The sequence below is a fragment of the Balaenoptera ricei genome, chromosome 10, assembly GCF_028023285.1.
Source record: "Balaenoptera ricei isolate mBalRic1 chromosome 10, mBalRic1.hap2, whole genome shotgun sequence".
Lineage (NCBI taxonomy): Eukaryota > Metazoa > Chordata > Mammalia > Artiodactyla > Balaenopteridae > Balaenoptera > Balaenoptera ricei.
In genome coordinates, this window is record NC_082648.1 from 95,371,660 (window position 1) to 95,397,903 (window position 26,244).

The following is a 26,244-nucleotide window of genomic DNA, read 5'->3' on the forward strand; positions in this document are numbered from 1 at the left end:
GCCTTTGCACGTGTGGTTCCCTTTGTCTGGAATGCTTTTCCCTGGTTGACACTGGGTGTTTCCCTGCGAGGTCCCTGGAAACCCTTCTTGCCTGTGAGACTTGAGCTCCTTGAGGGCACAGCCTCAGCCATCCCGATATGCAGCGGGGCCCCTGCACCGAGATGGACCCAGGGATGGGACCGGCAGGTGCAAAACCAAAAGCTTCTCTCAAAACCAAAAACTCCTCCAAGAGACCTGGGTTAGCATGATTCTCAGCTCCCAGCCTGGGCGCCACTGAATCTGCTCTGACTGCCATCCCAGTTTGGGACAGGAAATTTTTAATTTGCAATATACCATTTTAAAATACACATTTTAGCACCAGAATGCATGTACTTTAGCTGCAGCAGGTAGCCTCCTACTCTCCGAGTCTCCTCGCAGAAGACCATCTAACCAAGGCAACTTTCCCAGTCATGGAAAACTAAGGGCTGGTGCTCACGGCAAAAACAGTGTCAGGGTGAACCACTGGGCCCAGGACACCCCCCTGGGGCTGCCTCCCATGCCATCCACACCTGAATGGGGAACTCTTCCGGGGTGGGACCCCAACAAAGAACTCGGCAGGGAAAGTGCCTGAGGGCCCACGTTGGAACTGGGGTCTGTATTTCTAAGCGACCACTCCAAAGCATGATGGGCCCTGCTGTGTTCCCACACTCCCACTCACCCAGGCTTCTCTGCCCTCTTGGTGGGTGAACCCAAGTGAGGCCAGCAGGCAGCAAAAGGTACCGCAGAAGGGTCGGCTTCACAGAGCCAGGGAGTGAACAGAAAGAGGCCAGGCCCCTGCCTCAGACCACTCCTCGCAGAAGGAAGGAAACCATGCAGGACAGGGAATGTCCCAAAGACAGCAGGAGAAGCGCTCAGCTCCTGTGCCCGTCCACGGCAGTGGGGGGCCCTGGCGCCTATGCTTTTGGGGTTCCACTGGGGTTTAGAAGTGAAGTGTTGGCTCATCTTTCTCTTCTATGGCCTGTAGGTGATTCTAGGGCAGGGGCTGAGTCCCATCCATCTCCAGATCCCCCAAGAGTCCACGCACACAGCTCAGACCCAGTGCCAGCCGCCAGGTAAAGAAAGTGGAAGGCGGGCTTTCCACTTCTGAGGGGCCTATGAATCAACCACACCGAAAGGGGCCAGACACTCTGCCCTCTCAGATCTTGCTGAAATGTCCTCTTCTCAGGGGGATCTTTTCTAACCTCCCTATTTCATACCGCTACCCGCTCCCTGGCACACCCTCTGCACCCCCTGCTCTGATACCATCCATCAGATTGCCGGATTTCCCTAAGTGAACCTCTTTCTCACCCCACTAGAATGTAAGCATCCTGAGGGTAGGGATTTTTGTTTTACTCTCCAAGTCCCCAATTCCTAGAACAGGGACCGACACTTTGCCCTCAGCGTCCCACCCTGTGTGGGTCCCCACGTGAGCCCCCTGGGGACCATGAACAGCGGAGGTGGGAGCACCTGCTCCCCCTGCTGGTGGTGCAGGCTTCTGCCCCCCTCCCCAATCCCCCTGGAGGGAGCCAGGCACAAGGCTAGGGGATGCGTGCCAAGCTCCCCCAAGGACGCCCTCACCACCCTGCCCCTGCAGCTGGCACCAGGCTCCAGCAGCTCTGCGAGCACACAGCTGGGGAGCAAGGTGCCAGCCTCCTCTTCTCGGCAGTGTCCTCTGTCTCGTCTCAGGAGGATTCTCCTGGGGTCTCCAGTGCCTGGTTCTGGGGGCGGGGCCGCCGGAGAGGGAGTGGTACCCATCCACCAACACTGTCCACCCTCACTCCCTCCTCCTCTTGACCACTCGATTTTCTTATATAAACAGCAAAGAGCAAGGAGTGGAGGGGCTGGGGTGGCTCCTGGTTGCAGGGCCAATTCTGCCACCTCCAGGATGCCCCGGGGAGGGCGTCTGGCCCCAGCCTTTTGTGATCTCTTTAGGAAGTGGGTTTCTTAGCATCTCTTTTGCCACAGCCATGGGTCCCAGTAACCAATTCTGGGGCAACTGGAAATGTCCCCTCCACGTCTCCTTGGTTGTTTATTGTAGATCTTCCCTTCCGGAACACGGGCCAAGAGACCAACAGCTTGATGTGACCAGTGCCTAGGAAAATGCCTGGCGAATTGCAGGCCCCTATCTTCCGAAAGAAATGACTCACTGGGAAGATGGCTGTGGCTACAGTGAGTTTGTGTTGAGAAGTGACAGGAGGGGGGATGGGAGGGGCCTGAGGTGGTTGATATGTGCCCGATGCCCTTCATGTTATGTCACTTCTCACAGTGATCTTGAGGGGCAACCCAGCCATCACCTCCCCCTGCTCCCGGCCAAGCTCAGGCGATCCCAGGAGAGGGCGGCGGCTCTGGGTCGGGCTCTGGCGTCCACGATTCTGACTCTGGTTCCTCATTTGTAAAAGTAGGACAGCAAGACTCCACGTCGTAAGGATTAAATTAGCTAATATGTGTAATGTGCTCAGCTCATGTAGAGACATGGCAGGTCATAAACAGGAACCAGAGTTAATTTCCATTATGACTGCTTATCACCGGGACAGACCCAGAATCTGTCTACCACCAAAGCCAGCACCCTGCACAGCACCCCCACTCCCACCAAGAGGGGGACTGAAAGAGGGCGATGACCCTCTGGGGCCCTGGAGCTGAAAGAAGCTGAGACCCCCGGGTGAGGGTGACAGTCAGAGGCAAGCTTCAATGCCAGACCTTGGCCCGCAGCCCTGATGTAAGGGGCAATAAGGAACTTCTATGGGTGTTTAATCAGGGGAGTGAAATGATGAAAGTGGTGTTTTAGGAAGATTAAACTGGCAGCAGAGACAGGATGGAAAAGAATCAAGCTCAGTGCAAAGAATTATGACTGCTTCCCGGCTTGCTGAAAGGAGAGGGTCATTAAAGGAAAGTGGCCTCGTTCTTGGCTCCCTGGGTGCTCAAGGTTCCCGGCAGCTGGGAGGGGCTGCGTCTTCATCAAGAAGAGGCACCCAGGGCAGCCGGCAGAGGGCACTGCTTTTGCCAGGGACAGCAGTCATCACCAGGGGGCTCTGGCATCACCAGGGAGCTCTGGCTGAGGAGCACGGTGGACAGCGGGACAGGCAGCAAAGTTGAATGTGCTAGAATAAGGACAGGGCCATCAGCCCCCTGGCCACGTGGCAGATTCCAAGCTGAGCACCTCAACTACGGCAAGTTGTGGGGTGGGCTCTTGCAGGGAGGTCCTTCGGGGAGGGCAGGACACCCACCGTCACAAGCAACAGCTCCCACCACTGGAGGCTGCTCTGGAAGCAGCAGCCAAAGTGTAAAATGGCACCAGGGCTGCCCTGACCAAGAATGGAATGAGCTGCTGCTTCTCCATTTTTCTCCTCGTTTTATTTAAAGCTGTCACGATAGATTGGAAGTGCCCAGGCAACTCCATCTTCTCCCATCTTCCGAGGAGATGGAGCCCGCGGCCAGGTTCCATCGCGGGGAATGGTCCAGGCAGCCCCTCACACCAGCGCCTGGAAAACCTCCAGCTTCTCCCGGTACAGGTGGTGAAACTGCTTGGCCAGGTAGTGGAAGGGGGCTTCGTAGTTTTCCATCTCCTTCTGGAGAGACAAATTGAAGAAGTTGGTTGGTTTTAGGATTGTCACAGAGAGCTGGCATCGCCCGCTCTTCCCTCCTGCCAGGGGCTCCGCCCTCTGCCCCAACTTCTCCTTCCCAGCACTCCCACCACTCAGGGCAGCTACTACCATTCCTCCCCTTTTACAAGAAGGAAACTGAGACGTGGAGAGGTTAAGGTCACGTGCCAAAAGCCACACACTTGCCCGTGATGGAGCTGGGTCTGAACCTAGACCTGTTCCTGCACAGCCTGTACTTTTAGCCACTCGCACTGTGTGTGTGACAGGATGTTAAAATGAGACTCTTTCTCGCTTAGTTTTGACTGAGGCCCCAAAGGTCAAAGCAAAACAACAGATGGCAAGGACCTCCACACTCTGGAGGGAGGACCAGACAGGATGGAGGTCGGGGAGTGCTGTGGCATTTCCCCCGGGATGCGGGCGCTTCTCCCTCATCCTGAGGTCAGTGGGAGGGTCCCAAGAGGAAGCCTGCAGCCCGGGGACGTAGGCCAGCGCTGGACCCAAGCCTGGGAAGCATCAAGGTGAGGCTGGGGTTGGCTGTCTGGATGGCCAAGCAGGAGAGGGCGCACTGGGGATGGCCTGCAATGCCTCCTCTGTCAAACTGGGGCTGCAGCAACGCTTCCCTGGACCAGCAACGGGCCTAGCGGAAGCCCAGCCTGGAGCTGTCTTAAAGGGACTCCGCGGGGACAGCCTCCAGGAGGGTGATGGGTCCCAACAAGAATGGACGGCCCGGAATTGAGGTCGCAGGAAGGGTGAGGAGGTGTCCTAGTCTGAGGAGGTGTCACCTGTGAGGTGGAAGCCGCAGGTGAGAGAGCGCCCCTGATGGGGGCAGGGAGGGCATCTCTGACACCTGGCAAGTCCAGGGGGGCCACAGCAGGTCCCAACAGAAGTGAGCTGGTGGGGAAGCACAGGTCCAGAAACACAGATGCAGCAGCCTGGCCCTGCTTCCTTCCCACAGCAGGCTCAGGAGGCGGCGCTGACTTTACGAATTTTGACAGTCACTCAGGACTGGGCATTTTTAATAAGTGAAATAATGAATAATTTTGTGACTAAAGGTGCCCAAAGGATTTTTTTATTATCTGAGAGAGATCAGAAAAGTTCTGGAACTTGCCCTAGATTTTCTTCATCTGGTAGGAAGAACCAGCCCTATAGGGTGAGCCTGACAGGCTCTGGGAGAAAGAAAATGGTACCCTCTCCACTTAGCTATCGTGTCTCACTCTCTATGTGTGCATCCATGGGTAGTTTAAATTTTTTTAAAGAAATAAGTTGGCAGAAGAAAGCACCCACTACTTTCAAGACAGTAGCTCAAACTATGAATGCACAAGAACCTGTTTTCAAACAATCCGTAGCTGGTGGCAAAAGTGCAGCCTTGATAAGAGGTAATGAAATATCCCCAACATAACAGAAGGATTTCCAAACCAAACGATGGAACGAAGTCATCAAGCTCAGTGCCTTTGTTTTACAGACAGCAGTCCGGGGCCCAGGGGTGCAGTGGCCCAGCTGGTTTACACAGAACCCAATCTAGAATTCAGATGCCCCAAATTTGAGAAGAGCAGCCTTTTCACTCTGCCAGCTGGGGTGACAGAAGCGCGCAAAACGAAACCAGTTCCTGCAGAAAGTTACCGGACTTCCTGTCCCCAAAGTGGAGGAGACAAGTCACCAAGAGCAGAACCAGAGGTGGCAGTGCTGAAAGGGTGCTGAGAAATGAGAGGACAGCTGGTGGCCCAGACGAGCGTCTATACTAAACTCATGACTGCCAAGGACCGGAAGGCTGTCACTCTTCAGCAGGACATAAGAGGAATAACTCAGTTATATTTGCAAGACACTTTTGACTGTACAGAGCATAACGTCCTAGGCTACACCAAAGTCAAATAGCAAAACGTTACGTCGGTTGCAAGTATAGTTAAGCATTGAATGGGAAGAGAATGAGGCCTGCAAAGCACATGCACAAGGATTTCTAACTGAATCTGAAAGCTCTTGAAAGCAAGATCTTCGGAGAAAGCAACATAAAAAGTAGGGAATTCAATGGAGGCAAGTCTCTTTATACACATGGAGTGCTCCTGAAATAGCAGATGTAAACAGAACCATTTTCCAAATGCATTAGGAGGGCTTGCCAATGATAGGAATCCTTTTGTTAAATGATGAATCATAATCTTGCTGACATCGTTTGACAGCTGTAGAGTAGGTCTGCTTTGCGTGAAGAATCTTTAGAGCAGGCTCAGACTAGTGCTTAATCTGGCCTAGAATTCTGCCCCTGAGACTCCCAAAGTAGGCTCTGTGGGAGGCCAGAGCCCCTTCTAGAAGGTTATCAAGCTGGACAGGCCGGCCTGTGTTCTAGTTCTGGTTCCACTGCTCGTTAGCTGGGCAACCAGGGAAAGCAACACAGTCTTTCTGAGTCTGTCTGTCATCAGTAAGATACAGATAGCAGCAGGACTGTTGGAAGCCTAAATAGATAATGTGTGCAAGACACTTAGCACACAGTAGGTGCTCAACAAACATCAGTCCCCTTCCCCTCACCTTCCTGCAAGGGAAGCCATCCCTATGGATCTTTCCTGAACTCGCTTTTATTTAATACTGTCCAACTTCGTGCAGTAATAAACAATGCATTTTAAACTTTTAACTGCTGTTTAAAGAAATGCTCTTAAATTTTTTGGTGTGAAAATGCCAAATATTGAGGGGTGTTAGAAAGTCAAAGAGAAACCACAAAGACCTCGAATAGCTAAAGTAATACTGAAAAAGAACAAAGTTGGAGGCATCACATTTCCTGATTTCAAACCCTATTACAAAGCTATAATAATCAAAACAATACGGACCTGGCATAAAAACAGACACAAAGACCAATGGAACAGAATTGAGAGCCCAGAAATAATTGCCCCACATATATGGTCATCTAATATTTGACAGTGGAGTCAGGAATACTCAATGGAGAAAAGATAATCTCTTCAATAAATGGTGCTGGGAAAACTGGATATCACATGCAAAAGGATGAAACTGGATCCCTATTTTACACCTGCCAGAAATTAACTCAAAATGGATTAAAGACTTGAACTTAAGACCTGAAACCAAAAAAACTCCTAGAAGAAAACATTGGGAAAAAGATCATTGTCAGTGGCTTTGGCAATAATTTTATGAATATGACAACAAAAGCATAAATCAGTAAGTGGGACTACACCAACCAAAAAGCTTCTGCACAGCAAAGGAAACCATCAACAAAATGAAAAGGCAACGTGCAGAATGAGAGAAAATATTTGCAAACCACACATCTGATAAGGGGTTAATATCCAAAATATACAAGGAATTTGTACAACTCAACAGCAAAAACACAAACACTCTGATTAAAAAATGGGCAAAGGACGAATAACAGATATTTTTACAAAGAAGATATTCGAATGGCCAACAAGTACATGAAAAGGTACTCATAATTATTAACCATCAGGGAAATGCAAATCAACCACAATGAGATATCACCTCACACCTGTGAGGATGGCTATCATCAACAAGACAAGAGATAAGTGTTGGTGAGGATGTGGAGAAAAGGGAACCCTCGTGCACTGTTGGTGGGTATGAAAATTGGTGCAGCCACTATGGAAAACAGTATGGAGGTTCCTCAAAAATTAAAAATAGAGTTGCCATATGATCCAGCAATCCCACTTCTGAGTATGTAACCAAAGGAAACGAAATCACTTCCTTGGAGAGATAGCTGCATCCCCATCTTCACTGCCAAGAGAATAGTCATGACAGTAGTCAAGACATGGAAACAACCTAAGCGTACACTGATGAATGAATGGATAAAGACAATGTGGTACACACACACACACACACGAATACTATTCAGCCATAAAAAAGATGGAAATCCTGCCACTTGTGACAACGTGGATGAACCTTGAGTGTATTATGTTAAGTGAAATAAGCCAGCCGAGAAAGACAAATATTGCTATGTTCTCACTTATGTGTGGAATCTAACAAAAAACAAACTCAGAAACAGAGAGTAGACTGGTGGTTGCCAGGGGCGGTGGGGACGGGGGCGGGAGAAATGGGTGAAAGTGGTCAAAGGGTACAAAACCTCCAGTTTTAAAATGAGTATGTTCTGGGGATGGAATTATAAAGACAAAAGAAAGTCAAATCGCCATGCAGGTATCTCCTTTAGGTCTGCAGGACAATTATGGCTGCATTTAGAAAGAGAGGAGGCGATGGGCTTGGTGTCAGGACTTGGCTGTGTCTCAAATGGCATTTGGTTATATCTCCTTTTTAATTACAGCTTTCTTAACCGAGCTGCCGGTGGTGTTTTGTTGGCATCAACTCAGGGGGGGACTAGTTAACTTGCACAGTTAATACCAAGTGCTTAACTACAGCCTCGTCAGACATCATTTATACCCTCCTGTTTCAATTGTGTAGCGGCAAACTCCTGACCAGAGTTTAAACATGCAGCCCAGTGGCCTTTGGTGATGGAAGTGTTGGGAGTGGGTGTTAATTTCTGAGTTCCGTCAAGAGTTCCAGGGAACGTGGGATATTGGGGTAAGGAGGCAACTTCATAAATGTGAATGGAGGAGGAGGGAATAGGAAGATACTGTTTGCTGTGGGTGGTACAGCTTACTGCTTTGCTCAAAGACGTCCTGCATAAAAGATGGGCAACCCTCTATATAGTAAAAGCCTGCTAATCGGAACTTCACTAATTTAGCATTTGTGATCATTGGACCAGAGGCAAAACTGACATTTATCTCTGCACAATCTAGGAATACAAGGATTTACTCAGTAATAATAGCATAAATGAGATTACTAGAGGGAATATTTATATTTAAAAAAGCTAACATTGACTGAGCGTTTACTATGCCTTAGACTTCGTGCTAAGTGTTTTTATATTCACCATCTGACTTAATTCTCATATTTATTACTCAACGAGGGATATATTTTACTATCCCCACTTTACAGGTGAGGAACCTGAGGCACCAACAGGTTACATAACACACCAAGCGGCCCACAGCCCTCACCATCGGAGGTCAGAGCACCTGCCCGCACTCGCTACTTTCCCTAAGGAAGCATGCCGCTTTGAGGGGGTTTAAGAAATTCACATCCATACAGCAACTGAATAGCGGCATTTGTCAAATTTCATAGATGCAACAACAAGAGTGCCTGTAGCTTAAGGAGAGTTTGAGTAGAAAACGACCTCAGGGCTATTTATTAACTAGCCCACTGACTCTCTGGGAGGACCAAGGAATCAGTCGGGGCCAGAGGCCACAAGGCCAGGAATGAAGTCCAAGTTACCACCATGGATGTTTCAGGCTGTGCCAGATATGGCAAGTCTCCCCAGAAGCCCCAGGAAGGGGCACTGCAGCTGGCACCTTGGTCCCTGCTGGCTCTGAAGTGGGTGTTTCTGGGCGGCTCCTGCAGGGGGGTGTCTTCACTTGACCCCCTTCCATAGTAGCACACGAGTGTGTCTGATTGGTGCAGCCTGGGTCACGTGCCTGCACCCTGGCTGCAGGGAGGCTGGGACCTCAGAACTCCCCACATAGGAGGGAGCTTCCCACAATACTGTGAACATGCCCAAATCATGCTTATCGGGTACTGAAGGGGCCGGGAACAAATCCCTCCGACCGCCCCCCTTCCCAAGGGCTCTTGCTGAATATACCAGAGGACACTCCGTGGCCTGGCGTCACCCTGGGGCTGCGGCAAGGTGGGGGCAGGGAGCACGGAGGGGAACCAGAAGTCAGGGATCCTAGTCCTGGCTCAACCCTTTGTGAGTCAACGTGACTCGCTCAACCCTGCGTGAGTCAACGTGACTCACGGGCCGGTCACTTCACCCCAACACAAAGTGGGGAGTGGGGGCCAGCTCCTGGATCATGGGGCTGATTTTAAGAGTCTATGAAATAATGTGCCAACAACACAGTAACCCATGATGTCTCATGCCAACATCAAGTATCACTGTAACTGAACACAATACACTTTTGTGTTTCTTACTAATTGAGATCCAGCTTTTCCCAGGGCTGGCCAGCCAGCCAGCCTGCTTCTTTGTAACACACGAGTGACTCTTGCTATGCTGAGAAGAGGTCTTGGGCTAAGGATGTAAACATCAGCTCCAAATTAGGCTCTGCATATGGTGGACTAACAACTCGATGCATGTGAGGTCATGTGAAAAACCGCTTCCAGCCGAGGTCCGCTCCAGACTTGGCTACGGTGCAGCCGGAAATACTTACCACAGATGTTTCAAAACATTCCAGGCCTTGGCCCAGTGCCCATGCCCGGGTCTGGGCCGACTCCACCACTCGCCTGCTGGCCAGGTCTGTCTTGTTCCCCACCAGCACACCTACTCGAGAGAAACAATCGGAGCATCGCATTTAACCGTGGCCGTCTGGGAGGACAGCTGGAGAGATAAAAGAGCAAGCAGCCTAATTTTGAGGTGTGTAAAACCTCATCTGAGAGAGGCTCCCTGATCCGAGGTGATGAGCACGACCGGAGACCCTGCACCGGCCCCCGAGGGCCGCAGCAGAGCGGGAGGCCGGCGCTTTGCACCTGCAGCTTTCGCTCAGCCCCTCTGCTAGACCTCCCGGGTACCTGTCCGCCTCCTCTCCCTAAGGCTGCAAACCGTGAAGGCGAGGACCAAGCTGATGTGAGCATTTGCAATTATTCCTAGCACATGGAGCAAACTTTCAAAACGGTCATTAACACTAATCTGAGGGCTGCGCTCAGAGTCAGGGATTCAGAGGTAATTTGGTTCTGTTGCCAGCTGCATCCGCTGCGGCTAATTTTTGAGCCTGTCTCTGGAGATCGCTTTCCCTGGTCTCTAATGAGGAGAATTTGTTGATCTCACATAGGGATGAAAAATAAACTGATTGAGAGCATTCAGAAGTGAAAACGGGCCTTGCATGTTTACTGGTGCCCCACATATAGGAGAAAATGAGGATTGCTTCCCTGGGGTTAGCTTCCCGGAAATAACAACTCATATTCCTATCACAGCACCTTCCCCCTTATTATCTTGAGTCACCCCATAACCCTGCCAGGGGGGGCATCAGCAGGCCCATTTTACAGACTCACAGAGGTGGGGCCACTCACTGAGGTTTCCGTGGTTGCTGAGGCAGAGCCAGGGTACAGTCCAGACCATCACACTCAAAGACCAGGGCACCCTGTTTCTGCACCCACAGCCATTTCTGCAGTGACCTTGTGCTCCTGAACTTGAAGGTCAGAGGTGCTGCTGGAAACCCCGGATGCCTGCAGCTCGTACCTGGGAGGGTGGCGCCTGGAATCTGTGACCGAGCCTTCTCCAGCCACTTGCTGCAGTTGGTGAAGGACTGCTCGTTGGTCACGTCGTAGACGAGACACAAGAGGTTGGGACTCTCCCACTGTGCAAAGGGGACAGGATGGGGACATGTCACTGACAGCGAAAGTGACTTCTAGACTGGGAGGAAATGTGGCCTTCTAAGGGAAGGGACACGTGGGCAGAGGGAAGTGAAAAATTCTAAAGGGGATGTGAATCAGAAAACCGAGCCACATCCACAGAAGAAAACGATTCACCCACAGGAATGAATGGGAGGGCTGGGCGAAGCGGCGGGGAAGGCCTAGGCCCGGGATGGTGATGGCGAGGGCGAGAGCTCGCATCCGTGCCAGGCTCTCTGCTGGGCGTTTTCTGTGCATCATCATGAAACCTCCCAACGTTGCAGGGCTGGTCTGAAGATCCCTACTGTGTAGCTGAAGAAACTGAGTTCAGAGAGGGTAACTGACTTGCCCAGGTCACACAGACTTTAAACACCAGGGTGGGGCTGAAGCTTTTCTCTACCCAGAAACGCTTTGCCTGCCCCGGTTCCATTAACTCATTCTTCTACTCATTCTTATAGAGGGCCCACTATTATGCAAGGTGATATGCTTTTCTGCTTTGCAGGCCTGAAAGAGCATCCTTTTTTCATTAGCCACTCACTGGAAGCTGGTTTGCTTACATTTTCCTAATAAGGGCCGGCTTTTCAAAAGGCAAAGGGCACTTTCTGCTTCTCCTGCAGTGTATCAGCCCTAATCCAAACCAGACCAGCAACTGGACAGGGTTCGCTGTCCCAATTAAGAACCAGGGCTATGCTCTCGGGGGCTGGCACCTTCAGGGGCTGCTGAGTCCTGGGCCATCCTGCTGCCTGGCACGGGGCCGTGGGGCAGCCCTGCTTCGGCTGTGAGGCTAGTCCTGGTGCGTGTGACTCTTGGCGTTGCCCTGGTCTCTGGGGACCCCCATCCTGCACAATTAGAGCCTGGTTCATTTCTGGGGTGTTGTCACCTCCCAGGGTGTGAGGGAGAATCCTTTTCCCTCCAGCTGTCCTTGGAAGGTCAGCCCAGGATTGGCTCTGGAGGCCTCACCCTCCTGCCCCTAAGGCAACCCTGGCTGCCCTCCTGGAGGTGTCCAGGATGGGAGGAGCTTGGACTAAATTGATGATCCCTTCACACCTTCACTCCACAGACTAAAGAGCCCTAGCTACAGTCACACTGACCACCCCTGTGCACATGCAGGAGAGACCTCCTTCCTCCAGGCCCCAGTGAGGGGACCCAGCATGGGCAGCGTGTGACCCTGACTTGTCCAGACACATCATCTCCTCCACTGGGCAGCGTCGGACAGTGTACATGGGAGCTGCGTGGCAAAACACCAAGAATTGATGCGTGAGGCCAGCCCTGTGTGAAATTACCATCATTAGATCTATTTCTCTTAGGCGGAAAAAAAAGGGTGGCAGCAAACAGTTTCTATTAAAATGTAGCTGTTCTTGGAAAGGCAGGGGAGGGCTCTGGAGATCTCAAACCTTCTAAGTAGCTCACTGGCCCACATTAGCGGAACCGTTACCTTGGAAGGTACAGCAAGCTGGATCCTAAGAGGAAGGCTGGGCGGGCTGGATGAGCCTGGGGCGGCAGCAGGGACAGGTCCCAGAGCAAACCTAGGTGGGACCAGGGGGTGGGCTGGGAAGGTGAGCCTCACTGTGGGGCCTCTAGGGCACCCCCTAGTGGGGAAGGAAATCTTTGCTCCAGACCCAGGAGGTGGAGGAGGGCTGAAAGCACACCCCCAGGAGGGGGTTACTCCAGAGAAGGGAGGCCCCGGAGTGGGGGGCTGCGAGGACCGAGGTGCTCAGCTGTGGCGCATTGGGAGCCAGCCATTCCAGGGCTGGGGGGAAGCAATCACGAATCACATGCAAGAGCTGCTCCTACCTGCCAAGGGGTCACAAACCCCAAGGCTGGGAGGAATGCCCCTTACAGGATGTTGCCATGGTAGCTTCTCCTGGCGGCTGCAGTGAAGTGAAATTTCTGTGAGGGCATCGCTAAGGGGCAAACCTTTGGCGGGAGGTGGTGGTGATAGTTAGGAAAAAGACTGAATGCTACTTGCCAATTTATCCAGCATTTCAGAAAACAGCTCCTTGCCGGCCGAGTCAAGAATGAAGAGTTCCTGGAATCAGAAAGACAGGTCCCAGGAAAGCCTACACATGGGGAAACCCCTGGCTGCAAATCCCCGATAGGACTCCCAGCGCACCTTCAGGGTGACACACGCATGCGCACGTGCCCACACATTTGTCTTTTGCCCAAGGCACGAGGAAGACGGCGGGAGGAGGAACGAGCTCAAGTACCATGGTTTTCCACCCCAACTGGCTCTTTCTGGGCGGCATCTCACCTCTCCTAACCCCGAGTGCAAAAATACCAGGAACAAGCTGACTTCCCACCTGGCAGAACAGAATGCTAGACAGGCTGACAAGTGCTCTGTTTTCCAAAAGGTCATTCTGCACTTTGTTAACCAAATTGATTTTCAAATCTTGAAACGATCCTTTTTAAAGGAGGTCACCGAGGAGGCCTGGGGAAGGCATTTAAATTAGGACAGTCTGTCATGGTTCTGGATGGCTGAGGTGTGATTCTAGCAGAGGGCGCAGGGCGACCCTTCCTGCCCGTGTCCGAACCTTCACCGGCCCAGGTGAGAGCCCCTCCCCAATGCTGCCATTCCAGGAAGTCTCCCCTAATTTCCCCGTTAACTTCCCGCTGGCTCTGGCCTCTGGCACACGCTGCCTGAAGGTCAGCAACCTTCTTTGCTTTGCACATTGGTTGTTGGTGCATTCATCTTATCCCTTCTCATTGTATCTGGGGTACTTAAAACTGCTTTTTGCTCATGGACCTCTTTAAGAATCTAGCAATTCTTAAGCCTTCTCTCCAGAAAAGCACATGCAAACCTAGCATCTTGCAATTCAATTTCAAGGGTCGAGGCTTCCCACAGAGGGACCCAGGTTAGGAACCTCAATATTCGGTAAGTTCTGAGGGTAAGACTCAGAGCCCTGTCTTCCTCACTTCCTCTTCCTCATCCCTTCCATACAATGCTTCCCGTGTTCCCCCCAGCCTGTTCCTGAATGCTCAGACAAGTCTAGGCCAAGTCCTGGCACTTTTAGGCAGCTAGTCAGACATGAGTGGGTCTCGCCCCATCCTGGACGGGGTCATCTTTCCCTCCCCAACCTGGACACTAGTGATCAGAACCCACCCAGAGACCCTCCCTCTTCTAGTCAAGGACCACCAGCCTTATCAGGACCAAGCAGGATAAACCCACCAGCACAGGTCGTTGCAGGTGCACCAACACCTAAAAGGTGTCTCAAGGTAACCTGGGGTTCATTATGCCGTATTTGTAATACATTAGCATTGCGGTTTGGGTGCTCGTGCGCAAGCGCCTGTGCACTAGGAGAAACGTTACAGAACCTAAAGCTGTCAATCAACTTGTCAGTCAAATGACGCAGGACACAGGGAGGGACCACCACTCTAAAAAGTCCAGCCCTACCCCACTGCGGGCTGCTTCTGGTTTCCAGACAGTCCACTCTCATTCTTTCTTGGGAGTGTACTCTTGCTCTGCTTAAGAAAACTCTTAGTACTTAAAACCGTTCTACATCTCTCGACTGAAATCTTTCCCTTGAGAAGGTAAGAACTGAGGAAATCGCTGTCCCCCCCGGTGACAGCACTGCCTCTCTCCCAGGGAGGATGACAGTGACCACGGAGCCCTCGGGCGCAGCTGGGGCAGCACTGAGCCCCCTTGGGGCGAGGGCACCACTCACCACACTGTCCCCTGTGTCAGGGACTGGCACCGTCTTCACCACCAGATCCACCCCTGTTGTCTGTGGAGGAAAAGGGAGAACACGCACGTCAGGGGTCCCAAGGGGACGCGGGATCCCAAGGGGACGCATGTCCCTGGCTCAAGTGTCTGTGCTCTGGACTCACTTCTGGTGTGGAAGTCAGAGAGGCCCTAGTCTCGTCCAACCCCCTGCCCACGAGCGAGCTGTACACGGTGACCAGCCGACCACCGCCAGGCTGCTCCACACACTGCCCCGTGCCCCGTGCCCCGTGGCCATACGGTCAGGCCTCTTAGGGCTTCTTAAGGACATTTGGAAAGTCACTGCCCCAGGGTTATCTGATCACTTGTCTTTAAGCCTCCGCCAGGCCTGCGACGCCCACATCTCACCAGGGTGTAGTTCTTCTGGAAATGGGCTCCGTCACTGCGGAAGATCTGGGCCAGGGCGGTCTTGCCCACGGTTGGGTCTCCTGTGAGGTCAGAGTAGAAGAAAAACACCGCTTTCATCCTAAGCTGACTGGAGGCTCTCCCACTACAGAACGCTGGTCTAGAAACCGAAAACCTTCAATGAGTTCTCAGGGAAAAGGTGCTTGATTCTCATGAGAACTTGCTCCGGGGTCGCTGGCAGGGCAGCGGGTCCGTGAGACCCATCTTCCAAACCCATGACGGCCAGTCTCTTTTCTTCTGGGCTAATCCTTTCATCTACAGAAACCCACCCAGAAGGTAACAGAGCTGAAGGAGGGCTTCTGAGCACTGGAAATAGAACTGACACTCTTCCACTGAAACACACCCGATGGGGAAAACCTGTCCCTTTCAAACTTGAAATTACTTTGAAGTTTTGAAGGTAAGGAAGTGTGACCAGGTACAGACTTACAGGTTCAGCTCTCTAATGGAACCACTTTGAGTTTAGAGCGTCCATCCTGAGACTCCTGCATACTTTTCTGGGGTGGGGGGGAGAGGGTGAGAGTTGGGTGGGTTTCTACATTTATGAGAAACAAAAAGTCAGGGGCTACATTTGCCATCCTGAAGCCCATTTCCAAGTGACATTTTCCACCTCCACCTCCTGGTAACCCACCTGCGACCACTGCGGGCCCATCTTCCCAGGGCCTCTCCTGTAAGTCGATCGGCAACAGCCACTGTTTCCTCTAAGCCCGTCTCATACCTACCGGCTCCATCTCCTCGGCTTTCCTTTGTTAGTGGAGAGCCCCATAAACTGGTACCTGGAAACTAAAGATCTATGTCACAGTTTCAAGTCTGAGACCCGGACCTTTCACAAGGTGATCAGGGGCAATTTATTCTGGAGTTCCTCCCGGGCCCCCAAGGGTGCTGGAGGCTCTCCGTGCCCATCCTTAATTCTCCTGCACCCTCCCCACGTCCCCACCGGTGGCTCTGCGTGGCTTCCTTTGATACCACACTGTGTTCATCTGCAAGACCTTTTCCACCTTGAGAGTCTCACACTGATTCTCCCTCCATCACCCAGCACCCTGGCAGAACACCTGTCTGCTGCTTTCTCACCCCCTTGATCCTCAGCAAAATCACCACGCTCACATCCTTCTGCCTTGCATCCCTTGATGTAATCGTCTCACCTTCACCCCGTTTTACAGGCAGCTTCAACTTGCCTCTTTACTTGACTCCTTGATAGCCTGCCGCTCTGTTCACTTTTCAGTTTTGACTCTTCTCACCTATAATTTTCTCTTGTGAGACAATTATTTGCCTACTCGTGGCATTTCATTTCACGTTAACTCCTCCAGGTCTGAGTGGGCTAGTCAGGTCTTGCTTTTCTATTTGCCACCACTTCTTAGAAGGGAACCAACATGGGTTGAGCCTCTGTCATGGACCCATTCATACAATCTCATTCGCTCCTTCTCAGCCTCCACCCCCCGCCGGGGACTATCATTAACCTCATTTGACAGATGAAGATACTGAGGCTCAGAGAAGCTGGGTAACCTGCCTAGGATTCCAACATCGCCCTCTCTCCGCCAGATCCCATTCCTCTCCTAGAGCTCAGGGACCCATCTGACCCATTTCTAACACTGTCCCTGCAGTTCCTCATCCCCGCAGCCTTCCGGGACACCGGGGGAGACAACCGTGGGCTGGACTTTCACTGGGTACCCACCCATCTCAGGGCAAACAGGGCACATCTGGTACAATGACTGCATCCACCCTCCCGACTTCAATTTTGCTTCTGAATCCAGTTGGAAATTGGCTCTTCCCGCTTGTGAAATTCCCCACAGATTTGTTCTGGTTAATTTCATAACTCTTGCTTCCGACTGTCAGTCAGAGTCACCCACACTTCTGGAAAACCTCCTGTGTCGGCTGAGGAGGGATCCGAGTGAGCCCAGGAAGGGGAGACCACTGATAAACACATTTGCAGGGCAACAGAATGACAAGTGCAAATTCAAATAGTACAAGCTGAGAATCAAGGCGTCTGAGGGTGCAGGGAGGAGAGAAGCTGATGAGGGGTTTCATCAGCGGGGAGGACTTCCCTGGAGGAGGCTGAGCCCAGGGGTGACGGCGGGGGGTGGGTGCACTGCTTGATGGAGAGGGTGCCATCTGCAAAGGCACGATGCAAGGTCACCTGTGACCTCGTAATTGCCAAGTCCAGTGGTTTTTCCTCAGTTCTCACGCTCCTCAATGTCTCTGAAGGATGAATCGGCTTGAAGCAGGACCCCGCCCCCGGCAGCCCTCTGGCCCCGGTGACCCCGCACTGGCCTGGTCCTCCTGCCGCTCTGCCTGCCTCCCAAATGTGGACACTCCAGTGGGCCTGTCCTTGGTCCTCTGTTCCCATCTACTCGGTCCCACTTACTCTCGTTACCTTGACTGTCACTTCTCGCGCCAGGATCCCTCTCCCAAGCTTTGTGTTTCCAACACCCTGTGGGTGTTTCCACTGGAATGTCAGGCCTTCACACGATCTCAGTGCCTACAGCCAGGCTGGGTCCTGAGTAGTCCCACCCATTTATCTTACTTGTTCTCTTCACCACTCTTGATGTCCCCAGACTTCACCCACGGTCACCTCTGAAGGCTCCTCCTCCTTCCTCCCAAGGCCAGTCAGCCTCCTCTTCATTCCTTACATCATCTTCTGTGTCTCCAGCCCGCATTTCCTTTGCTGTCATGACCAACACTGCCCTAGTTACCTCAAACTTCAACCTGGGCTCCTGTCTCAGCCCCAAACCCACCCATCCATGCTCTGCCTTGTGATGCTGGAGCTGGGACTCTGCACATGTTTCTCTTTTGCCAGGGATTTCCCGTCAGGCTTTGCCAATGTGAATTCAAGAGCAAGACGGGAGGGCTGGGGGCAGGCGGGGGGGTGGGATTTGCTCCTTCCCCTTTGCTTGCTGTTTCTCTTAGTGTAATCCTAGTGATGGCCTTCACCCAGCAGCAAAGGTTAGTCGCTGCCTCCAACTGTGTTTTGTTTTGTGTTTTTGCACTTCTGGACCAGCCTGAGTATGCCCCCTCAGAGACACCAGCGTCAGTGGGCAGCGTCCCCTTCTCAGAGATCTGCAGCTCAGCTCCCAGCACCCTTCTGCGCTTCGAGGTTCTGACAACCTGCCCTCTTCCCTCTTGCCCCGCAGCCCTGGGAGGAGGCTCCTTCCTGAAGTTACTCTCTGTGCTGCCTTACCGTCCCCTTTTGTCTTTCCAGTCCTCCAGTACCTGTTTAATGAACACTCCAAACTAAATCCTCACTGTCGAGATACCTATGTAGTTTCAGCTTTTTGTCTGGACCCTGCCTCATGTAGCACTTGGTACCAGGAGTGGTCTTAAGACACAGACCCTCAGGATGGTCTGGAATTGGTTTGGCGGTTTCTCACCCTAAACATGGGGCTGAGCTCCTGGCCAGTGGGCAATGGGTCCTAGTGATGGGTGGCACGTGCTGGCATCACACACTGGGTACCACCCCAGCCAGGCAGTGCCCCCTCCTCAGAGGTCTGGATCCCAGCTCAGGGTTGGGGGAGGTTCTTCTTCAAGCTTCTGACAACCTTGACATCCACCCACCAATTCTGTGTCATCACAATGTTGTCTTCTGGCTTTTTCAGTTCTCTGACGCACGCTGAACCAATTCCATATACTAAACTCTCTCTGTTGAAATGCCTAATGTATTTTCTGTTTTCTTGACTAGGTCTGGACTGAAAACACTTCCCAACTGGCCCTATCTCCTTTTTGTTTTTCTCTCTGCTCTAACCCACCCTGAGCTTGGCATCAACAGACAGATCTTCATAAAACAGTGCTTTCCTCCGGTGACGCTCTCACACAGAGCCTGTCAAAGGATTCTTTCCACTGTACACCCCTCCCCACCTTCCAACTCTGTCTCTGACTATCCCTTACACAAAATCTGGGCTCTACAGTCCTATTCTCTTGATCCCCGAAAATTCCTCAAAGATAACCTCCTTTCAGGTCACCCTAATCCAAATCCTAATCCTGCTCAGTCTCTGCCAGGCAAAGCTCAAACATGTCCTTCCTGCCCAGCCTCTGAAGGTCGTTTCTCGCTCCTTTGTCTTTACCTGCGTGGCTAGTGCAGCTCACTGCTGGTGGCACGAGACTTGACGTCAGAGCGGCCCTCCAGGGAGTCAGGTCTATCATCCCCATGTATGTCAAGAGGCAGTAAGTACTCAGGGCACAGACTACAGCTCCATCGCTTACGAGCTGTATGACCTTGGGTCAGTAATCTCTCTGGGCCTCAGTTGCCACATCTACAAGATGGGGATAACAGCTTCTATCTCATAGAATTGTTATGAGGATTTAATGAGTTAACATGTACAGTGCCTGATATATATTAAGTAATATTTACGTGATTTGCAAGCACATAAAATATAGATAAATGTTAAGTGTTGTTTTCTCTCCATCTGAATCAGAACAATTAGCAGCTGTAACTTGAGGTATTTCTCTGGGATCAAAGGGCATTTGATTCCTGTTTCTTGCGTTATAAGCTATTATGCACAACTCAGCACTTCCTTGAGTGCGGGGGCTGGCCAGGTTCACCCTTGTACTCCCAGTGCACCTTGCGTGGTGACTCACACATAGTAGGTGCTCAATAAATATGTGGACTGAATAAGCACTTGAATTATCAGGTCCCTCGGTGACTAGTTACGTGAGAGAAAAAAGGCAGATTGACTCCATTTTAAACAGTCGGGGGACTTCCCTGATGGCGCAGCGGTTACGACTTGCGCTCCCAATGCAGGGGGCCGGGGTTCGATCCCTGGTCAGGGAACTAGATGCCACATGCATGCCGCAACCAAGAATTCGCATGCCACAACTAAGGAGCCGGTGATCCACAACTAAGGAGCACACGTGCTGCAACTGAGGAGCCCACAAGCCGCAACTAAGGAGCACACCTGCTGCCACTAAGACCTGGCACAACCAAATAAATAAATTAAATATATATTTTAAAAAATGTGGTGTTTGTAAAGAGTTGGCCCGTGAGGGGGCCTGTGTGGTGAGGGTGGGGTGAAGAACGAGGTTTTGATGGGTGGTGGAGGTAGGGCTGTGTGCAGTGATTCACTCTGCTGAGGTCTTTTGGCCCCTGAAAACTTCCAAGAGGAGACAGATACCCTTGAGGCCTCAAAAGGAGGCTTCAGATTGAGGGCTAGGTTGGAGCTCAGGAATGACTTCCCAGGCAGTGGATGAAATCAGGTAAAACTAGTACCTGAGGGTGTGGGTATAAAGAAGGGCAAGGAGTCTCGAGTTGAGGCCTGAGGATGGTACAGTGTGGGGCTAAAAACAAAGCCCTGGAAATCAGATCACCTGAATCCAGATCCCAGCTCAGCCAAATCCAGCTGTGTGACCCAGGGCAAGTGTCCTTACCTCTCTGGGTCTCAGCTGCTCCATCTGTAGAGGAGAATGACAATAATCCTGACCACATAGGGTTGTTGAGATGACCCGTGGTGAGGGTCTAGCACAGTGCTGACACACAGACGGTGCTCAGTAAGTTAGCCTCGTGGTGGGAGTTGATTTAAAAAAGAAATAGGAGAAAGAACAGTCAGAGAGAGAGGCCCATTTAGAAAAAAAAAAATCTAACTTCAGAAAAAAACGATCCCACCTTATCCATGAGGAAACTGAGGCTCAGAGAAGTGCTTTGTCCAAGAGGACACAGCCAATCTGAGGAACAGCAGAATTAATTTTGTGACACAATACTGCCCCCACTGGTGCTCTGGAAACTAGAGACTGCTCTGGAGAACCATTAATTTCTTTTGCTCAGTATGATCTGATTGACTATGGTCAGTCATCTTTCTGTGTGACCCTTTTATTTCCAAATTGGAAAAGTCATTAAAAATACCATCCTTTTCGGTCTGGAAGAGAGGAATCAAAAAAAGGGATCTCTTTTTCCTCTGCATAATTTCTCACTGCTTCTTTCCTGAACTGGTCAGATAAACCCGGAAAGGTCACAGGTTTCAACAGTGACACAAGTTAAGAATTTTGGAGGTAGGAAGTTAGGAATTTTAGGCCAATCTCAGGGTTGAAATCCTGCCTATGACCTTCCTTCGCTAGGGGGTGACGTTGGGCAAGAGACTTCACCTCAGTGCCTCGGTAAAGTCAGAACCATCCGGCACTTACCCCAGGGTGCTACCTACTGTGACAGGATTAAATGAAATGCACGTGCCTGACAAGCAGTAAGGACTCAGGAAAGTACATCTGTGCTCTGTGGTCCCAGGTCCATAATCCAGGCAAATGTTTTTCTAAATGAGCAGGAACACCGCAAATGTGCATGCCACATAGGCATTCATTCTACAAATATTTATTGAGTACTTACTATGTTCTACATGTATGTTCTGGGTGCTTGGGATGTATCAGTCAGCAAAACAAAGATTCCCACTTTTGGGGGATTCAACATTTATGTCCTCCTGACCATGAGGCAGCACTGTAACTTTGGGTCTTAAAGTCAACACACATAGCTTTTTGCAAACTCTGGTCAACTGTACATTACTGTCTCCTATCCCTGTTTGCATAAGATTGGGGTCAGGAAAAAAATCCCATAAGTAAAGACCACCAAAGTCACTGATGCCTAACTTCGGGGTGCAGCACCTGGTTTAGTTGAAGCACTTATGGTGTGCTTAGCCTGATTTTTTTAACGAGTCTACTCCTCCCGAGTACAGCTCTAATTGGTGACGGTGGTCTCAGGTATGACAGGGAGTGAAGGAAACCACCTGGAGCTACAAATGTGCTCTGGAAGATAATTCTTCCACGCCTAATGAAATTTACTCTATCAGTAATTGCATTAACTCGCCTTTGCGAGAGAGAAAGGGAAAGAGGGTAGACAATTTACGTGAACAAAAGCTCTCGACAATTTATGAAGTCTCTGCACTCCGGAGACTGTACTTACCCGCAAGTTTTCAGACTCACCTGCCAGGATACATTTGGCTGCCAGCTTCACCATGGTAACCAACCACATCCACGGACCAGACAGGAGAAGAGCAGCTGCTGGAGGCGTTGGTGGCCCTGCCTGGGAAGGGGAGTGGGGAGGGCTAGCGCTCAAGGGGCCTGTGGCCGCGGTGGGGACAAGGACAATGGGGCCTGGACCCTCCGGACGGTCCGCGGGGAGGATATCGGGCGCTAGGGTCGCAGCGGGGCGAACAGGAGCGCCAGATGGGGCCAGGTTCAAGGCCTCAGAAGGCAGCCTGGAAGGTGCCAGCGAGGCGATGCGGCTCTCGTACTCGGCCCAGCCCCTGGCAGTGCGGTCCGGGAATAGTGACCCAGCAACCCTCCGGCCTCAAGCACGGAGACAGATGCGCTCTCCAGGAAACCATACCCCGCCTGCCCCGCCTCCTCATCGTCGTCCTCCTCCTCGTTGACCGTCGATTGGCTGCCATCAAAAGCTCCCACCCCCGAAGGCTCACGGAGACCAGTGGGAGGAGGGGGCGTGGCTAACAACATTTCCTCGCCGGATAATTCGTAGTAGTATCTGCTCTTCAAGCTTATCTCGCTTGACTAATAGTTGTAGGAGATGTCAATCATCTCTGCCTCCCGCCCCCGCACAGCCTGAAAGTTCAGGAAAAGCAGTTCCAACATCGTGTATCCAGAAGCGGTGATAAAAGAAGCTTTCTGATTGGTCAGAGACTGGCTTGGCCCATCTTCGGGAGGAATGGGGACTCGCCGTATCCTCCCGCCCTTCTGGAGGTGGGTTCGCCCACGAAGTGGGCCGGTCGGGAGCGCGGGAGGCTGGAGCAGCGCCTGCCCCGTGGACAAGGTGCCGTTGCCCAGGCGGAGCTTTGAGCTGGTTTGACTTCGCCGAGGTTCTTGTCCCTCCCCCAAGTCCCAGATTCCGGGGAGCGCGGCCGTAAGGTGCATCAATCTCGCAGGCGAATCTGATTTTTAAAGCCCAGGGATATTATGCACTTTAAAATGTAAAATATGAAAGTGTTAAAAGTGATGTCTGTGGAACAAGGACAAGTGAAGGATGTGGAGGAGCCGTTGGACTCAGGAATTGGAGGCTGTACTTTCCTCTGAGTCCAGCCCCTCTTGTAAAATGGACAATGTATCACATACCACATACGGAATGAAAGCGAGCCTCCAGGACACTTCCCATCCCACAGGGAGGCTCCGGAGATATCTGTGGACTTTCCGGGGAGGCCCCTCTTGCTGGCGGTCAGGAACCCCAGTCTGCAGTCACTGCTGTCTTCCTGACCTGGGCAAGTCGCCTCACTCCTGAGCCTGTTTCCTCATTTTTAAAAGGGGCTAGTGGAACCCACCTTCTGGGGTTGTCCTGAGGCTTAGAAGAGAGAACATCTGTAGGTGCCTGGGACATAGCTGGTGCTCAACGGTGACGAATGGATGAATGAGAAGAGATTTATCTGGACAGATTGGGTTTATCATCACCGTCATATGTTGGCCAGATGCATGCACCCCTCTTCTCACTCCCGCTGGTTCCCCTGGGATGGCTGGTGCTGAAAGGGAAGAGCAGCCCCTCAGGTAAGACGCCTGCCCCCAGGATTCGCCATCACATGCCTTTCATTTGGCTACCGGCCTTGTGTAGGGCAATGAACACACACACGCTCTGTAAATCGCTGTGAATGCTTCAGCCTTGAATGGGGAGTAAAACAATGCGAGTTGTCTGGAATTTTCTTTCCTTGGCAGTCATTCCTGGTGGTGTGGTTAAGACCTGTCTCCTGCATTTCCCTTACCTACTTGTCTTCTTTGGAGACATCGGGCAAGTCTGTCTCAGACACCCCAGGCCTCGGTGAGTCACGAAGCCTCTGCCTGGTCTTCCTGCCTTCGCCTCCATGCTGTCCTGTTAATCCCTTAAAGGACCTCTTGAGTGAGTCACCCTCCTGAGGCAGCTCCATGGGGCTCAGATGCTGAGATCTGGGAGCCTCAGTTTCCTCATCTGCGAGGGGCGGGGGTGGTAATAATCGCACCTCCCTCCTAGGGCTGTCCTCCTCGGCACCACATCTGCCCTGACCCTTTCCTTGCTGCTCCTGTGAGCGATTTTGGTCAGCACCATTGTAAGAGCATTTTGGATCTTCCCAGAGAGGTGGTCAACCCCATACGATGAACTCTACCACCCCCTTCCACCATCCCAAGGGCCTTCTATACACCGTTGATGACGAAACGACAGCAGCATGACTGTCACTGAGTTTTAGGTGATCAGAGAGTTTGGGAGTCGTGAGGGCCCTTGAGAAATTCTAGTCTCACCCTTCCCTGAGCAGCTATAACAGAGCTGGCGTTTGCTGAGCACACACTGAGTGCTGGCCTCATTCTGATTGCTTTAAAGAATTCATTAATTTAATATTCATGTGCTTATTTGATAGTCACAGTAACCCCTGTGAGGCTTGCATCATCCCTGTTTGATAAACAGGGAGACTGAGGCCCAAATGAGGTGAAATCCAATGCCCAAGGTCACATGGCTAGTGAAGGGCAGAACTGGGAATTGAACGCAGGTAGACTATCAACCTCCTGCCCCTGACAGGGACCTCTCCTGCCTCTAATCCTCTCACACTTCTTCCCATCCTAGAGGGTAAATATTTATTGAGTTCACTGCACTAATAGCTCCTGCTGATTGAGCATTAGATATGCCAGGCATGTACTAAACCCTTCACATCCTCTCTCTTGTTGGATGCAATGACTCTGGGAAGTAGAAATTGTCATTCCTTTCATTTCACAGGTAAGGAAACTGAGGCCCACAGAGAGCCCAGGCTCGTGCAACAAGCCAGCTAGAATCAGAACCAACCGCAGGTCTCCTGATCTTGGAACCGATGTTTTTTTTCCATTGCTTGATGTAGTCTTTCCTGTTTCATTAATAAGCTTTCCTTGAGCGCCTACCCTAGGCCAGGTCCTGAGCTAGTTGCTGGAGCCACGTAGTGAAGGTGACAGAGACCCAGGCAGCTCTGGCAGATCATGGACACGTGGGAATACCGGCCCAGTGCTGCAGGACCCTGCGTTTTCTAGAGGAGCCAGGAATCTGGATTTTTTGTGTGAATTCCCCTGACTCTCAAATTTTGGCAACGAACTTCAATTTAAAACACCGCAGCTGCGTAGAATACCTCTGTTGTCCGGTTCACTCTGGGGGCTGCCCGTTTGTGACATTTAGTCAAGAAAGACAGACAAATGTGTGAACAAATCCTCTGACAAGGATCGATACAAGACCCCAAAGAGCACCCCGAACCCTGGTTAGGTGGAGGGAGTTGGGAAAGATATTCTGGAAGGAGAGCCTTGAAAAGTGGGTAGGAATTTATGAGGCAGAGACAGGGGAAGGGACTTCCTGGGCAGATGGAACAGCACGTGCAAAGGCATGGAGTTGTAGGAGTGAGTTGAGCATTTGGAGAATGGCAGGTGGCTCTCTTGTCTTAGGTGTGAATGGGAGACCGTAAGAGATGGGTCTGACCCAGGCCTTTGCTCGAAGCCAAATATACAGCGGAATGGCAAAAGAAAATGAGGCAAGGCCTAGAACCTTCTTTGAGGGATTCATTCAACAAGGATTTTCTTGAGTACTACTTACTAAGTACCAGGGACTGAACCATCATCGTGGCTGTTCTCAGGGAGCATCCAGCCCAGTGGGGAGGCAGGTGATGATCTATGACTGCTTGTGGTCAGGGTTGAGTAGGAAATGACTAGTTGCATTAAGAAAAAACATTCTATTCTGTGGTCCCTGGACCACACGGTGACTTATTAGAAATGCACATTCCCAGGTCCCACCCAGACCAACTGAACTCTGGGGGTGGAACTCACGATCTGTGTTTTTATAAGCACATGGTGATTCAGATGCATGCTCATGTTTGGGAACCACTGCTCTTAGGTCATGCCAGGACCCACTTTTTTAACAAAAAAATATTTATTTATTTTATTTATTTATTTTCCTTTTTTTTTGTCTGGGTCGAGCCTTAGTTGCTGCACACGGGGTCTTTGTTGAGGCATGCAGGATCCTTCCATTATGGAATGCGGTCTCTTTGTTGCGGCGCTCGGGTTTCTCTCTAGTTGCGGCACTTGGGCTTCTCTCTAGTTGTGTCGTGTGGATTTTCTCTTCTCTAGTTGTGGTGCGCGGGCTCCAGAGCGCATGGGCTCTGTAGTTTGCGGCACGCAGGCTCTCTAGTTGAGGCTCACCAGCTCAATAGTTGTGGCACGCGGGCTGCCCCGTGGCATGTGGGATCTTAGTTCCCC

The 26,244-nt window shown here is 51.5% G+C and overlaps 1 protein-coding gene and 1 long non-coding RNA gene across 5 annotated transcripts in view; one reads left to right on the forward strand and one right to left on the reverse strand.

The window, feature by feature from the left end:
* Positions 1 to 3,347: 3,347 nt before the first annotated feature.
* IFT27 (intraflagellar transport 27) lies at positions 3,348 to 22,414 on the reverse strand. 2 transcript variants are annotated; one of them, XM_059936889.1, is made up of 7 exons: positions 21,994 to 22,414; positions 15,049 to 15,128; positions 14,645 to 14,704; positions 12,952 to 13,011; positions 10,831 to 10,948; positions 9,806 to 9,915; positions 3,348 to 3,584 (listed from the first exon to the last, which is right to left on the reverse strand). In XM_059936889.1, exons 1-7 carry the CDS (start codon positions 22,040 to 22,042, stop codon positions 3,486 to 3,488), a joined length of 576 nt encoding a protein of 191 aa, XP_059792872.1. In that variant the 5' UTR covers positions 22,043 to 22,414; the 3' UTR covers positions 3,348 to 3,485. The 2 variants fall into 2 exon arrangements, with proteins under 2 accessions (XP_059792872.1, XP_059792871.1); XM_059936888.1 differs by lacking the exon at positions 21,994 to 22,414 and adding an exon at positions 20,458 to 20,607.
* Positions 22,415 to 22,641: 227 nt separating this feature from the next.
* LOC132372711 (uncharacterized) overlaps positions 22,642 to 26,244 on the forward strand; it is a 35,756-nt gene continuing 32,153 nt past the window's right edge. For all 3 annotated transcript variants that reach the window (XR_009505235.1, XR_009505236.1, XR_009505234.1), the window contains exon 1: positions 22,642 to 23,559. This is a non-coding gene — a long non-coding RNA (uncharacterized LOC132372711). The remainder of the gene's footprint in view (positions 23,560 to 26,244) is intronic.

What these genes read in the sequence shown, in the direction of transcription:
- IFT27 (XM_059936888.1), bottom strand. Translation starts at nt 20,515, where the DNA reads ATGTGGTCAGGATTATTGTCATTCTCCTCTACAGATGGAGCAGCTGAG. An exon ending in TCCAGAAGAACTACACCCTG is followed by an intron (nt 14,705 to 15,048) that starts GTGAGATGTGGG and finishes TTTCCTCCACAG; the next exon opens with ACAACAGGGGTGGATCTGGT. An exon ending in CTGACACAGGGGACAGTGTG is followed by an intron (nt 13,012 to 14,644) that starts GTGAGTGGTGCC and finishes TTCTGATTCCAG; the next exon opens with GAACTCTTCATTCTTGACTC.